The sequence below is a fragment of the Lepisma saccharinum genome, chromosome 6 (genome assembly GCF_977018435.1).
Source record: "Lepisma saccharinum chromosome 6, izLepSacc3.1, whole genome shotgun sequence".
Lineage (NCBI taxonomy): Eukaryota > Metazoa > Arthropoda > Insecta > Zygentoma > Lepismatidae > Lepisma > Lepisma saccharinum.
The window spans coordinates 11,605,960-11,622,284 of NC_139234.1; the positions used below are offsets into that span (position 1 = coordinate 11,605,960).

The 16,325-nt window shown below is 39.7% G+C and overlaps 1 protein-coding gene across 3 annotated transcripts in view; it reads right to left on the reverse strand.

The window, feature by feature from the left end:
* Positions 1 to 11,414, reverse strand: part of Sur (Sulfonylurea receptor) — a 147,269-nt gene extending 135,855 nt beyond the window's left edge. For all 3 annotated transcript variants that reach the window (XM_083123523.1, XM_083123522.1, XM_083123520.1), the window contains exon 1: positions 10,768 to 11,414. In XM_083123523.1, the coding sequence (XP_082979649.1) occupies positions 10,768 to 11,304 (537 nt within the window). In that variant the 5' untranslated portion in view covers positions 11,305 to 11,414. The remainder of the gene's footprint in view (positions 1 to 10,767) is intronic.
* Positions 11,415 to 16,325: the final 4,911 nt, after the last annotated feature.

Here is a 16,325-nt window from a genome sequence, read left to right on the forward strand (position 1 = left end):
TCGTTGGTTGGTTGATTTAGTGTTTTAAGTCCATTTCATGCACAGTAAGGTTAATCGGGACTGGACCTACAGTTTAAAGCAGAATCCGAACCACTATGTGCTTCCACCGGGTATCGTACCCGGAACCCCTTGATTACAATGCAACGACGATACCACTCCGCCATCGGGGAGGCCCGTACATGTATCGATATCGCCTCAGCCCTACATGCAACACATGTATACTGTACATCATTGGAATGATTGATTGATTGAGTTGTTGTTTTAAGTCCACTTTATGCACAGGAAGGCTAATCGGGACTGGACCTACAGTTTAAAGTGGGATCCGAACCACTATTTGCCTCCACCGGGCAACGAACCCGGTACCCCTTGATTACAAGGCAATGACGCTACCACTGCGCCATCGGGGAGGCCATCATTGGAATGGATCACTCAAAGCACTCAACCACCGAGGAAGCTTTGAACAAAAGCATTGCTAACATAAAAAGCTCTCCTCGCCTACTCATGTCACCGCACTAAAATCTTTCCTCTTGCCCAATCCTTAAGGCAGACGGGATTTTTCAATGAGCCGGCACATCGTCCATTGATTGGCCCACTCCTTGAGCTTCCTCTCGCAGTTCAACACATGACTGCCATACTTCCGTTAAGTACTCGTCAAACCGGCTTTAAAACTCTTTTCTTAACGGCGCATTAAACATCCATTAAGTCGGCATCTGGTATGCGACGTTTCTCAAGGAAGGCAGAATAATGTTGTCTAAGGTACATCAAGGGTAATTCATAGGTATTTCATGCACGGATGAATGGTGATCAGAGCTGCTAAGAGTCTCTTTTTCTTCTTTTGTTCCTCAATCTTTGTTTCCTTCATCTCTCTTTCACTTACTCTTCCTTTCCTCCTCAAACTTTTCTCTCTTTCATCCATTTATTTTTTAAACTTCCCCTAAATCTATCGTTTTCCCTCCTCCTTTATTCTTCAATCTCCCATTCTCGTTATTTATTTTTCCCTTTTCTCTTCCATTCCCCTTCTATCTCTTCCTCTGCCACTCTCTCATACACACACACACACTTTCTTTTTTTGCTCTTCAATTTTCTTCTTTTTTCTTCCTTTCTCTATTCCTCAGTCCTTCACCTTTTTGTTTCTTTCTTCCACGCCCTCCAATATTTATTTTCTTCTTCTTCTGCTCCCTCATTGCCTTTTCTTTTATCCTCTGCTTCTCAAACACACACTCTCTTTCTCTACCCTCCCTCCCCATATCTCATCATTCCTGCTTGACTATCTCGGTCTTCCTCTCCCTTTCTTCCTCTGTTTTTGTATAACTTGTAATTTTATTTTCTGTCTCTCGGTCTTTCTATTTGTTTTATTTCTTGCTGTTCGACATACAAGATAGATCTATCTTGTAGGCTATTTGGAATGGCACGGCTAAAGCAACAAACCTTTCCACATGATTTAGCGAGGTATTGAAAGGGAAGAGAGGTTGTTTCGGTGTGTTAAGAAAGGATCGCCCTTACACCCCAAATGTTAACCTAAGTTTTGGTGTGTTAATGTTTTGGAAGTGAAACCAACTATGAACCTATGATTGGGGGTTAAGTATGATATAATATTTTTACGTTTACATGCCTCATGAGTCATGCACACTTCACTTTATCAATTTACCTATGTGTGGACTATCTCATTGGTGTCCTTCTCCTCTCACTCAATTCATCGAACTCAAAAATATTATACGTACTATATGTCCAGAATATAATATGAGTTACTTTCTTTGGACATGTAACAATAAAACTTCGTTTTTACAACACACGAAACATGCCAAATTAAAATGGACGAGTGAGATTATAAGTTACCACGGAAGTTCTATGTGCAGACATCAAAGTTAATTCCAGCTTGTAAAATAAAGAAGTAAGAAACAGCAAAGCAAGTTAACGAAATATGTAAGCGACTATTAAATCAAAACTTCAACTTAATCCCGAATCGCTTGTAGAATCGGCTATTTTTCTTTCCTATTTTAGATTCTAGACATTTATATGACACAAAATATGAAAGATATTCATTTGTTAAATCCAATTACTCGTTGATGTTACTGGGATGTGTTTTTTTTTCATATAGCCTCTCCAATACTAAATTTGTTTCTAAAGGAGGCAATGATGGACAGCGAGATATTGGTCTACCAAGAAAAGAAAAAAAATCTGGCACCGTCGTCGAATTTTCAACCCTAAGCGAACAAAGGGAGCGTAGGTGATGCAATCAGCTGCTTGCCATGTAATCCTGCCCCTGCGTTGCCAAAATGTGCGGCGTTCCTCAACAACACGTCGATACATATCTTCAGTTCCAAGTGTTTGCATCATCACGAAAGGACAAACCGTAGATATGAAAAGCAGAGATGTAATATTTAACGTTCTTGAAATTTTGACAAGATATCAAGGGGAGAATGTTATATAAGTATGGCAACAATGAGTCCACTCAGGCACAATAGAAGGGGAACATTTTCGTCTGCTGGGACTGCGAGAGGATTAAACAAATGACAGTTCGTTTTTCAGTTCGCGAACTGACCGCGGTCTTTCTCTGCTTGGTATGGCGGTACTGTATGAGCTCCTTGCAATTTTCAAGGTTCCGAACAATGCTCGTTTGTAGAATATTAAGCTCTCTACATGCTTTCTCATCGATTAGTAGAGTTGATAGCTTTGAAATGAATGCGAAAACGTCAAACGTAACGATTTCTGGTTTATTCGTTTCAACAACTGTGTTTGCATAGTCCTGAATGTCTTCGTGCTTATCTGATAAACACTGTGGTTCACTCTCAGCGATAAATAATAATAATGCATTTTTGAGAGTGAACTTCGTAGCTTGCATCTAATCATCACTCAACATCATGGAAGCCACAAACAATTTATCAACTCTACCTTCATCTTCAAAGACCTCACGTTACAATGTCAAAATTAGAACCGTCGCATTGGTGAAGATTCCCTTCTCCTATAAGATTCTAGTTTTTTTAAATATATTTTATTGGCGATCAATACATTAATATTTCCCAACACTATTCCCGGCTTTAGTGTTAATATATCACGTACAGTTGGATGCACAAGTATTGCTCCGCAAATTGCCCATGACTATTTTCATTAACTTTTCCCTTGCACCCTATGTGTTTTTAAGGATTGGATTTCTACGTATTCTGGTGCAAAGGTTGCCAGTAGTTCTTTTGCTGTTCTGTTTCAATTCTTCAAGCTCTCACTGCGTAAAACAGAGAGAATTGTAATGGACAATTTGCTTGGTAATATTTATGCATCCACCTGTACCCTTAAGCTATTGCTATGTAAAAAATGGGGGGGGGGTTCCTACAAATGTTTCGTTGATTTATAATTAAAAGCCTGCCACTTTTTCGCCTTCAGATGGATTCTGCTGATAAGGGATGAGCCCTCCCCCCCCCCCCAAATAAAATTCTGGCTAGGGGCCTGTGTGATGTCGTCGGTAGGAATTCATGACGGAAGAACGGAATCCAACTTGTTTAAGTAATATATTTTCTTTCTATAAATAAAGTTACCTGTGATATAATTCACATTTTTCGAGATGATAAACGTTGAAATAACAATTCAAGGATATAAAACGTTAAGTGCAGCGTAATGCTCAAGACGTTACACGCAATTGCACTGAATAAGCTTGGAACGACGACACGGTACTTGATTTGCGAACAAGTAACCCTTGAAAATCTAATTTGTGTTACAAACGTGCCAATTATAATTTTCTTTGGGTACAGGCCATGTAGAAGATGAGAGACTTCTACGAAGGCTTATAGTAATTTATCATTGTTAAAAAGGTTGCTTAAGGGTCTAGAATAGGGGAATTTCCGCAATCCTCCCCCACCCTGCCTGTTAGTACGATATTTATCGCCAACAGAGGTGGGCGGGGGGGGGGGCGAATTCCCAACTCTGTGAAAATTTATTTACAGGGACAAAGATGGAACAGAAGAAAATGTGATGAATGATGACAATTGAATCTTCGAAAATGTAAAAAGTAGACCAACCAGAATGGACAGAACGCATTGGCGGTGATAAAGGGCTTGCATACCTCCCGGCAAAAGAACCATTGGTAATTTTGGATATTTAAAAGATAAGAAGTTTTCAATTATTGGATTTGAAAAGCGTAACGACAATTTCCATAAAACAAAGAGCAACGTTTGAATGGTTCAGGAAATGTATGTGACGGCCAGGCACGTATCCAGAGGGGGGGCTTAGGGGGCTCGAGCCCCCCCCGAAAGTTTTAGGTTTACACTAGATAAAATGAGGTTTTTTGTTTCTTGTGGTGTAAAATAAAATAATGTGACAATAATTTAAGGAGAGAAATAATTATCGAGGCAAGACGGAGAATGTTCCGTAACCCTGTTATTGACAATAGCACGTATCCAAGACGGGGCACAGGGGGCTCGACCTTCTTCCCAGGAAATCTTTCAGTTTACGTTAGATAAAATTAGGTTTTTGGCTTCTTGAATAATGTGAAAATAATTTAAGGAGAGAAATAATTATCGAGGCAAGGCTGAGAATGTTTTATACCCCTGTTACTGTTAATAGCACGTATCCAAGGTGGGGATGAGGTGGCTCAAGCCCCCCCCAGGAAATTTACTCTAGGTAAAATTAGGTTTTTGGCGTCTTGAATAATGTGAAGATAATAAATTTATAAATCTGAGAGAAATAATTATCGAGACAAGACGGAGAGTGTTCTATAACCTACTATTGTCAATAGCACGTATCCAAGGTGGGAATCAGGAGGCTCGAGCCCCCTTCAGGAAATGTTTCTGTTTACACTAGATAAAATTAGGATTTTGGCTTCTTGAATAATGTTATGATAATTTGGGAGAAATAATTATCAAGACAAGACGGAGAATGTTCTATAACCCTGTTATTGTTAATAGCACGTATCCAAGGCGGGCTTGAGGTGGCTCGAGCCCCCCCAGGAATTTTTTTTCTTTTTCACTAGATAAAATTATGTTTTTGGCTTTTTGAATAATGTGACGATGATTTAAGGAGATAGACAATTATCGAGGCAAGACAGAGAAAGTTCTATAACTCTGTTGTTGATAATATTGCACGTAAACTTTTCTTGCGCTTTCGGTGTTGTCGCAGCGCACTTGAGCACTATGTAGAGACTTGTCAGCATTTGGAAGCTGCACAACAAAGGTAGCGCCACACGTAGGACGATTTGTTGTAATTTATAATCTCTGGAAGGCGGGAGAGAGTACGTTCTTGAATGAGAGAAGGAGTCAACTACTGGCAATATTAACGAATCGTTTTATCTGTGGAACGTTCTAGAATATAATGAAGATATAAATACGCGGATTCAATTTTTCGGTTCATCTCTACAAAGAATCGGTTAATGAGATTTCAGAGGTAAGTGTGACAATTCATACAGTCGAGTAGTGATCAGTCAGCGTCCTCTGGTTGCTTTATAAGATATAGTGATTCGAAAATGAAGACATTGGCGACAGTAGAACTTCCGGGGGTTCAATGTAGTGCTAGTTCGAGTCGAGGGCCGAAGAGATCAAGATCTCTCTCTCTCTTTATCACTCTCTCTCTCTCTCTCTCTCTCTAAAGTGAATATTTCAGCAGTACCGGATATTGGAGTGGTTTATTAAAACAAATATAAACTGCATACATCAACTGAAAATCAAAGTTTTGAGTGATGATTTAGTTTTGCCAGAACTAAATTTCGTATATGCAGTCCGAGAATTTCATGGTCTAAAAAAATACTTTTGTTTAAGCCAACTGGGTTCGACCCACACTCAAACACTTAACCACTATACAAAGGGACAGCCGAAAATTTTATGAATGTCGAGAAGAGAAAGCAAGAAGATGTTGCATATGTAGACATTTTAGGCGGAAATTGCAGGCTCTACCAGGACCCAAATCAGGGCTCTACCAACTGAGCCACCTAGCCATCCTCGACTTCAACCGATTTTTCGTTAAAATGTCTACATAGTACATGTTCTGTGTATATCAAATCGTAAGGTGTTGCCTGTATAGTGAACAAGCACAGAAAATATAGGAGAGAGAAGAAAACTGAGGAGCATTCCCACCGGTTGAGAACTTTTTTCTGTGGTCAACAAGAGCTACTACTTCGAGGTGACAATGACAGTGGCCTAATAAGGGAGATTTCACACCGTGTCGCCTGAAGATTAGGTTTGTGCGGCCATTTGTGTCGCTACGGTGTGAAACGTTTCTGTTGTATCGCGTGTCCCTTCGGTCTGAAACCTTCCTAAGTCTTGAAAATCCAAGTCACAAGGATGGAAAATTAGGGCCTTGTTAAAGTTAGGTGTGAAAGCAGGCAGACGACAGCACCCTAAAGGATCATATCCAAACCTGCAGGAAGAACGCATCTTACTTCAATCTCCAATACGGAATGCTAGAAACTTGTGGTGAGTTGATTTTGAAAAATGTGTCCGAGATAAAAAGAGGCGTGCTCAGGATTTTCGGAAGGGAAAGGGGTTACGCATACTATTTTTGGTGGTCAGTCCTGATTTTGCTATTTTTTTTCCTGTCTTTGACGTTCCTCTTTTTTTTTTTTTTTAAAAAAAAAAGGAATACTGGGTCAAATGGGGTTATGACCTCACCAACCCTCCCTTGGGCATGTCACTGCAGATAAATGAGTAAGCATTTGATCATACTGGGAGACGAAACATTAGATGTGTTGGGAACGGAAGGGTTTTCACTGTGCATTAATTGTTTCGTGATCCAGCCGTATTCGAGAAGACTTCCTTTATTTCGTGCCGATATATGACAAGACAGCGGAAGCTGTGAGAGGCATTTTTGAACACTTGTGAGTGCTAAGGCTTTAATCTAAACAATTTTGTAGGTATCGACTTTTATAAGAGCTGCAAACATGGGAGTACAAGACACGTTAGTGGTGTTCAGGCTCGAATCAGAGAGCTGTCTGCGTCCAGTTCGCAGCCCACAATTTGAATCTCGCGTTGCCGAGTGGATTGTCCATCCCGTGCATGTGTAACAGCTTCGTAAAAACACTCAAAGACACCATAGATGTTTTTATTGCCTGATGAGAAGAAATGGACAAACACACGTATACTGACATGGTTCCGGCACACAATGTTAATGCATGGAAACAGAGGAGTTGAGTGGTAAAAAATGTTCCGATTTCACGTTCTCATTAATAAAATGACAGCCTTACAGTGGCGACGATTTAAGGGATAGTTGCTCCCCATTTTATTGCCTCAACGTTATGGCCTTTCTATGTTAAGCCTTGTCTACCAAGAGAAAGTAAACTTTCCTTACACCATCCTCTGCCCCCCCCCCCCCCCCCGTTTTGGAACCCAATTGCCACCACTGGTCTTATATATACAATTGTGAGGTTCTTACTATACCCCTTAAAAATTGGTGTTGAGCCCCCCCCGAAAGGAATTCCTGGATACGTGCCTGGTGACGGCTCGGTGACAGAGAGAGAGTTTAGTAGTCGACTTTCATTCTCGTCACCGAAGTTCCCTGGGTTTGAGTCCCAGCTTAAGGAACCGGTATTTTTGCGAGAAATGAAAAGGACAATATTGTGATAATAGCAAAATAAAACAACGTGAATTGACTTCTAATTCCTAAGTTGGCTGCCATGAAAACCAGAAGGAAACAGTTTTAAGCGAGCGTTCTCTTGTTAGATATAAGTGTATTTTTTTTATTGAAGTTTAGTAAATAATATTTATAAAATGTGGCGCGGTAGCTCAGTAATTGTCGCCCCCCGTGACGGAGTGGTTAGCACAGCGCGCTACGACGCCAGGGGTTCCAATCCCGGCTCGGACATGGATGTTTGTGTTGTCTGTCTTGAAAGAAATGATAACAGAGAATTGAGTCAAATGTGATATGAGCGAATGAAGTGTGATGGGGAAATCTACCGCTTAGGGGCTTTCCTCTTAATAATAATAATAAAAAAAGTCGATAGGGCATCTACCATACGAGAGACCCGGGTTCGATCCACGAATAAAGTGAGCACCTTAACGAAACTCTGGAGGGGTAGGCAAAAGCGGCCAGGGGCGTGGTGATGATCACATCACCCCTACCTTCGGCCGTGGGGCCCTAACTCCACACCCCCTATACGACTTCATGGCGTGGTACAAAGCACAGGGGAGCACTTTATTTTCACTTCTGATTTTTCTTTCCCTTGTATCTTCCTTCCTCCCTCCCTTGCTTCCCCTCACGCATTCATGTGCATGCTTCATCCCAAATCTGAGATTCATTTCTTTTATTTCGCTTGGTTACTCCCTTCCCTCTCTCTCTCTCTCTCTCAATTTTTGTTTTCTTACTCTATTCATCGCTCAGTTTCTTCCTTTTCCCTATCCTCCCTCTCTATTTCTCCCTCGTTCCAGGCCCGTAGCTAGAATTGATCTCCAGGAGGAGCTCACGGCTTATCAGGGGGGGGGGGCTTTGTAAACCAAGTCCATTTTTCAAAAAAATATTAAATGAAGGTAAATTATGTGTGTGGGGGGGCGCTCATTCATATATAAATATCATATACTACACAAATACTACAGGGCAATATCATATACTACACAAATACTACAGGGCCTACCCGATGACGCAGTGGTAGCGTCGTCGCCTTGTAATCAAGGGGTCCAGGGTTCGATACCCGGTGGAGGCACAAGTGGTTCGGATCCCACTTTAAATTGTATGTCCAGTCCCGATTGGCCTTACTGTGCATAAAGTGGACTTAAAACCCCAACTCAACAACAACAACAACAAATACTACATTTTTCTACATCTTTTAAAACATCTCTTGAAGTGTTAATTCACTGATACTGAAATTATCCCTTACACACCCCATACTATTTTAGATGATACACATATGTACTATATCACACACAAAAAAAACGCACAATATCTAATCACAGTGCCTACAGTACAGAAATTCCACCCCGGCCGAAGCAATTAAACTCCCCTTCCTTCCCAAAACTTGGGAGCTGTTGTTGACCTTCGACGCAGATGCGGAGGAACTTGCATGATGACATCAAAGTCACAGATTTCTGTCTAAACGGGAGGTTGCAACAGGGACAGTGAAGGTACAGATAAAGAAGCTCCCCTATCAAAGAACTTTCTGAAGTCTAGAGAATATTCTAAATACTTGCAGCTACTTCTGCTCATAAACAAAATGAGCGAATGTAATAGATACTGTTCATATTCCCTGGATTTATCCTTAAAGTTGTGAGTTGTCTACATTTTCACTCTTCACTGCAAACAAATTATGCAAAATAGTTTACCTAATGTAAAGGGGGGGCTGATGGCAGTGCCAGGAGGGGCTGACGGCAGTTCCAGGGGGGGTGACCCCCCTAGCCCCTGCCTGGTTACGGGCCTGCCTCGTTCTCTATCGCTTCAATCATCTTTCTTCTTCTTTTATAAAACCTTTTTCGAGCAGGCCTCATCTCCAGGAAGGTATCAACTCGGGGCAAGCCCTGGCACCTAACGACCTGTTGGGTGAGATGAGTCCAGGCAAGGTCTTAAAAAAAACCTTTTCCTGCTCCCCAAAAATATCCAGAAATTGCAGTTGAGGTGTTGAGGGGAAGGGAGTTCACTCAAGCTGACTTCCATCGTTCAATGTTATAGAGATTCTACAGTACTACAGTTTTGCGACAATAAGTGTTGTCATTTTCATAATTCCTCCCACTGTCACGGTAAACCGAACGGTCAGATATAAGTGTAAAGTGAATAAACAAAGAAAACAAAAACCTATTCTCTCAAAGGTCTCGGGTTCGATCCCCATTTGAGTAGGCTTATCATGCGTCCGGGATTAGCCCGGACAGTCCTGGTTTTTTAGTGCTGTCCGGGGTGATGTCCAGGGTTTTGAGAATCTGAACATGAAAATAGCTACCGGTATTGAATATTCACGACCAATTTTTAAGCTGTTTTAAAAGACTGATATTTCATGTACCAACATTTCTAAAATGGTTGAGTTTGCTATGTCTTTGCCTGGAACATCTGCTCCAGTTGAGAAAAGTATTTTCAATTATGGGGAATATTTGGTTTGCAGAAAGAGGTAGACTTCTACTATTCACTGTTAAACATCTGCTGAATGTTAAAATTAATTCAGAACTTTCATGAATTTTATGATGTTATTAAAACAAACTAGCCATTTCTGAAAAAAGTCATGTCTAGTGAAAAGTACAACAGAGTCAACTAACAGATAATGCTACCTAGAACAGAGAGGTTTCCTAAATATCAGAAAATGTATTATTAAATTAAACATTTGAAAATTAATTGATTGATTTTAGAAAATAATGTTAATATTTTTTCTTGTACAATTTATAGTTTATTGTTCCAATAAAATATTAAGGCTTTTAAGTAATGTCAATTTATTTTTGTTAAAAAACTGAAATTCAGCAGTAACGAGTTGATCGCGAATATGTCCTTGGTTGGACCCCAAAAAATATGGTAAGCCTACATTTGAGGAATATTTCACAGTGCTTCGGACCCAAATTTAAACTGTAGGTCCATCTCCGATTAGCCTATCATGATCACAAAGCGGCCTCAAATAATAAACTCGGCGATAAAAGACAGAATATTTGAGTCTTTATAAATATTAGACGTATATCCAAAAGCAGTTGGAGGGGGCGATTGCCCTCCCATGTGGATCCGCGCCTTTTCTAATTATTCGGCCAGGCGCCTAGCCATTCAGCCAAGGTGTTCGCTGAACTTCATGTAGCCGCTTGTCTCTCCACGCGGAGTTATTTGTTTACCTGACATTTTCGCCTTGGCATGCAGTCAAATCGCCGTGCAAAGAAAGCCACAACTGTTACTTACGTGTTTGATGAGGAGCCAGCAGTCCAACGCCCCCAGGGCTGTGTACAGAAGTAGCAGGCAGACATTGATGGGCAGACGGACATGATGAAAACCAACTTCAAGCGCCAGAAGCTGCCAGATCTTTAACCCCCTTGCGCCGGCCGACAAGAGGAGGTAGAACAGAGACCACAAAACGTGTATCGGCTTCCCCCACACTTCGATCTTGTAGTACCACACAAACAACACCACAAACGCCACAACGCACATAATCGGCGTCACAAACACGTGCAAGGGCTGTGAACTTGCCGCTTGTGCCAGCAACGCATCTCCGACGTCGCTCAACGCCGCCAAAAACAGCGCGAAACAGAGCAGCCACCTCGTGGTGTGGCCGCGAAAGAAGCTGAATTCACTTTTACTTTTCGGCAAGCACCACTGGTACACGAAGACGCACAGAGATAACAAAAAGAAGTAGATCGAAGCCGACGCAACGACGATGTCCGAGTAACAGGTGTTCAGCCACCAGGTGGCATTCGCGGCGCTTCCGCATAGCATCTCCATCGTCGCCGCTCATCTGAAGTGTTCGGACGCGTGTGATGTGTCGCCGCCTTTGCTACGCATGACAAGGTCCACGTTGATTATGCACAAACGCAAAACCGTGTCTGGTCGGGTCGACGTGCAACGCGAAACTGCTCGGAGGAAGAAAGTGCGGAGCAGTGTTGCCAACTCTTGCAAACTGGAAATTACCGTTCCGCGTTGTAAGAGCAATTTTTGGACTTTCTACCGGAAACGGAATGAGCAATAAAACGATGACATTAAGAACGGTCTCTCTGATCACACGTGCCAAATAATGCACGTAAAAACTACACGTGTTACCAAACAACCTGTTATGCATGAAAATAGAATATATAGTCAAAGAAATATGTACAAATTTAAATCTTTAATAGAAATAGAATCTTGGAGCCAAATATATGTAAGTCAAATAGACAGTGATGAAAAGTTCACAATTTTTACAAATACACTCTACAATATTTTTGACAAAGCTTTCCCTAAAAGAAAAATACAAGCCAAAACTGGAAGGAGAAAACAGTGGATAACACGAGAGGTAAAACAATATAGCAAAATAAAAAGATCCCTAATAAGTCAAAGTCAACGCACTCCCATAAATAAATCAGTAAATAAATTTTACATAAATTACTATAAAAAACAAATAAGAGATGCCAAACAAAGATATTATGCGAACAAAATTGTGTCTTCAAACAACAAAAGCAAAGCAATGTGGGACGTTGTAAATGAATATACTGTAATGAAAGAGAGAAAAACAAATAACAATATAAAATTATGCACAAATGATATTGAAATAGACGATCCATTTGTAGTGTGTGAAACATTTAATAAATACTTCACCGAATTAGGATATAACTTAGTAACAACAATAAATAATGCAAAAAACCCATTGCAACTTTTGTGTAACTCTAAACCGCGCACTCTAGAAAGCATGTTTTTAACACCAACCACAACAAATGAAATATCGAAGGAGATATGTAATTTAAAAGACTCAAAGGCTGTAGGAGACGAATTTCCAATCAGAGTAATAAAAGAAATCAAGGAGTTGTTAGCACCCATTTTAGAATATCTCTTTAATGAATGTATCGCGAATGGTATCTTTCCCACTAAGCTAAAAATAGCAAAAGTCAACCCAGTATTTAAAAATGGAAGTAAAAACATGGTTCAAAATTACAGACCAATTTCATTACTACCTGTGCTAAGCAAAATTCTAGAAAACTTACTAAAACGCCGCCTTCTACAGTTCCTTAATAAACACAACATACTATCAAAAGAACAACATGGATTTATTGAAAATAAAAGCACAGCAAGTGCAACACATACATTAATCGAAAACATCTTGCAAGGTATAAACGATAAAAAATTAGTTCTCGGAATATTTTACGACTTGACAAAAGCCTTTGATTTAGTAAACCACAAAATATTAATTTCTAAAATGGAACACTATGGGATAAGGGGTAACGCGCTTGAAATTATGAAATCATACTTATCAAACAGAATGCAATGTGTTGAAATTAGTCACGAAAGAGAAGGAAACGTAAGAAAATACAAATCCACTCTAAAGACATTAAAATATGGAGTTCCCCAAGGATCAATATTAGGCCCAGTACTTTTTCTTTTGTACATAAATGATTTACCATTTAATATACAGAATACAAAGATTTTGTTGTACGCAGACGATACTAGCGTAATAATAAAGGGAAATGATGTGAACGAGTTAGAAGCCAACATTGAAAAAACAATGGAAGAAATGAAATCTTGGTTTGACAGTAATAAATTACTATTGAATGAACAAAAAACAAATTACGTGCTATTTCACACAAAACAAAACAATAAAATTAAAGATGTAGTAAAGAATAGCCATCTTCCAGTAATATTAGTTAGAGAAACAAAATTTTTAGGAGTTACTGTAAATGAAAATCTAAATTGGTCAAACCACGTAAAAATACTTGTTAAAAAACTAAATTCCAAAATATTTGCACTGCGGTTATTAAAACAAACACTTCAAACAAATTCACTAATTCAGGTATATTATGCAATGTTTCATTCACTAATAAATTATGCAATAGAATTTTGGGGGAACTCACCGGCAAGTTTAGAAGCATTTAGAAAACAAAAGCAAGCCATTAGGATTATAGCAGGTATAAAGCCTAGGGAATCGTGCAAAACGTTGTTTAAGAAATTTAAAATATTAACCTTCCCTTCTCTGTACATATATGAAATGTCATTATATGCCAGAAAAAATATTGCGCTGCGAAGTTCAATAGAACACACACATGACACCCGAAATAAACAGCTCTTAAAGCCATACTTCACCAGGCTAACATTAGTTCAAGAAGGACCCCAACAGATGGCAATTAAAATATTCAACCATTTACCAAATGATATAAAATCAGAAAGTATGACAAGTTTCAAAAATAAATTAAAGAAACTATATATATTTTTCTTTTATATGAACTGTACTGAACCCTCCAAATACCAATGTATATGGTTTATATGGAGTAATAAAATTGAAAATTGAAATTAAATGAAAACCACAGGGAGGATCGCTTTACCTACCATCCTTGAATAAGCAACATTGCTTCTTCTTCTCCACCTCTTGATTTTACTTGTATCCCCTTGTCTTGTATTTTCTTCTTCTTTAGCTATCCTCCTTCCTTTTTACTCCTAGAATCTGTTTCTCCTTGCTTACTACCTTGTCTCACCTCTGTTATAGTCTTTTCCCTTGTTTTCCGACTGGGCTTTGTACCCACTCCTTCTCTCTCTTTCTGGTTCTTGTTCATTTCCTTCTCTTATTTTTTTCTCTATCTATTTTTACTGATTCTTTCTTTCTTTCTCTCTTCTTTCCTCTCTTTGTTCTCTCTCTCTCTCTCGTGAGCTCTCTTCTTTCTTATTCTTTTCTCTCACTACATATAAATCGATTCTATATCTTCGCGAATATTTTCTGCTTTCATCTGTTCTCTTCTCTTCTCTATTTAAACATTCTAACCTCATGAAAAACGTAAATGGAAGATATTCTGCTGCACGTAAGACTCGTATTTTATGAGAATCTACAAGGGTCAAATTAATAATAATAATAATAATAATATATAAAAATTACAAGAGATCTGAAACCACTGTCTATCTCCTGTTGAAAGAAAATGAATAAGTATTGTTGACAGTCTTGTCTCGAGTTGCAAACGCCTGTTTCGTTCTATTCTGTCTGTTCTCGGTCTGAAAGAAAAATTGCCAGTTGCATTTCAAGCTCCGAAAAATGAATACAAAAATGTGAAACGAACCATACATGAATTTAACAGAATATATAAATGAAGGTAATCAGGTTCTTTTTCGTCTCTATTTTACAGACGTCTGTCTCCTTCTCAGGACCACCCCGATAGCGGAGTGGATAAGGTCGTTGCCTTGTAATCAAGAAGTTACGGGTTTGATTTCCAGGGGAGGCATATGTGCACAGTGGTTTGGATCCAAACTTACATTGTAGATCCACTCCTGATTAGCCTGTTTCAGCATATATACCCTGTCTCGGTTATCTCTGGAGGAAGGTCGCGCATAACTGCATAGAAAGGAGGGGTCGAGTTGTACACGCTGCTCGAAGGCTGATAACTGCAGTCGCCTTCCCTCCCTTCACGCAATACCATTCCGTCTCACGTGTTTATTGGTGGAGCCGTCTCGCATCACTAATGCGCAGATACTTCTTTCCGTTGACTTGCTCCAGAGATAAAAGATACAGGGTATAGTTGATGTGATGCAAGCTGGGATGTAAATTTTTTTAGTGTTCTTTCTTGAAATTGTGTACACAATGAATATCGGAGAAGATTTGCCACGAAATGGAGTGGGCGCTAATACACTCTGTAAAGAAAAAATAGCGAAACTTGCTCGGATGTGGTTTTCACAAGATTATGATAAAGGTAAAAAAAAGGTAAAGTGCTCCCCTGTGCTTAGCACCACGCCATGAAGGCGTATAGGGGGTGTGGGGGTAACGCCCCACACTTTCTTGATCCGGTCGTGAGTGGGGGTGATGTGATCAGCATCACGCCCCTGACCGCCTTTACCCCCCCCCCCAGGGTTTTCCCCAGGTACCCATGGCATGGGTGGGCGCCGGAGCCGCTTCCAACGTTAGAAAAGTTCCCGGATTTGAACCGGCCGGGGATTATAACCACAAAACTCATCACATCACATTAGTATTAATGATATGAAATATTCCTAAATTATTCTCATAGAACATTTTATGTGAACTTCTTTCTAGAGTACCCCCAGAAGATGCAGAAAAAGAAGAAGAAGAAGTTTTTGAAATGTTGCAAGTGAAACAAGATTATGAAGTGAATTAAAACAATAAGAAAAGCAGGATTTGTCCACCAGCCGTGATTGTGAAGGAGCGTTCTCGAATGCATTAGTAAACTGTAGAACGAGCAGGGGTGCTGAAGACTTGCAAGGGAGCGGATAGGAGGGAGTGAGAGAGGCAGGAGGCATCGTCGGTCGTGTTCGTTCGATGGAAAACTCTCGTCATGTGATGCCTCTCTCACTCCCTCCTATGATCGCAGAAGAAACGGGAGGTGGTTTTGCGAAAACGATGACATTTATCCAACACCCCCAGTTCTTTTCTATTTTCATTTATTTTTTTGTTTCAATGCAAGAGGCTCCCTCTGGTGCTACTCTGTTGCTTTTGAGGTGCATTGTGCAGGCGGATGTTTTATATATATAAATAAAATATTTATTGGTTGTGGACAAAATCCATGCACCAGTTAGCAATTTATCAATTGGTATTATATACCAATATAATATTTACTCACAATTATTCATTTCATAATAAATAATTTCCAAAATTTAATTACACTTTTACAGAATTATATTCGACTTATTAAGATAATTTGTAAGAATATAGATTACCGAGGATGAAGGTGGAATCAGTAAACAAGGCAGTGTCAGTGGCGCTTGATGTCCACTCCTGTACAATTCCTGTAAAAATGGTTCTCTGTAAGTTTCATAACGTTTGCATTGAAATATAATATGGTTTGGAG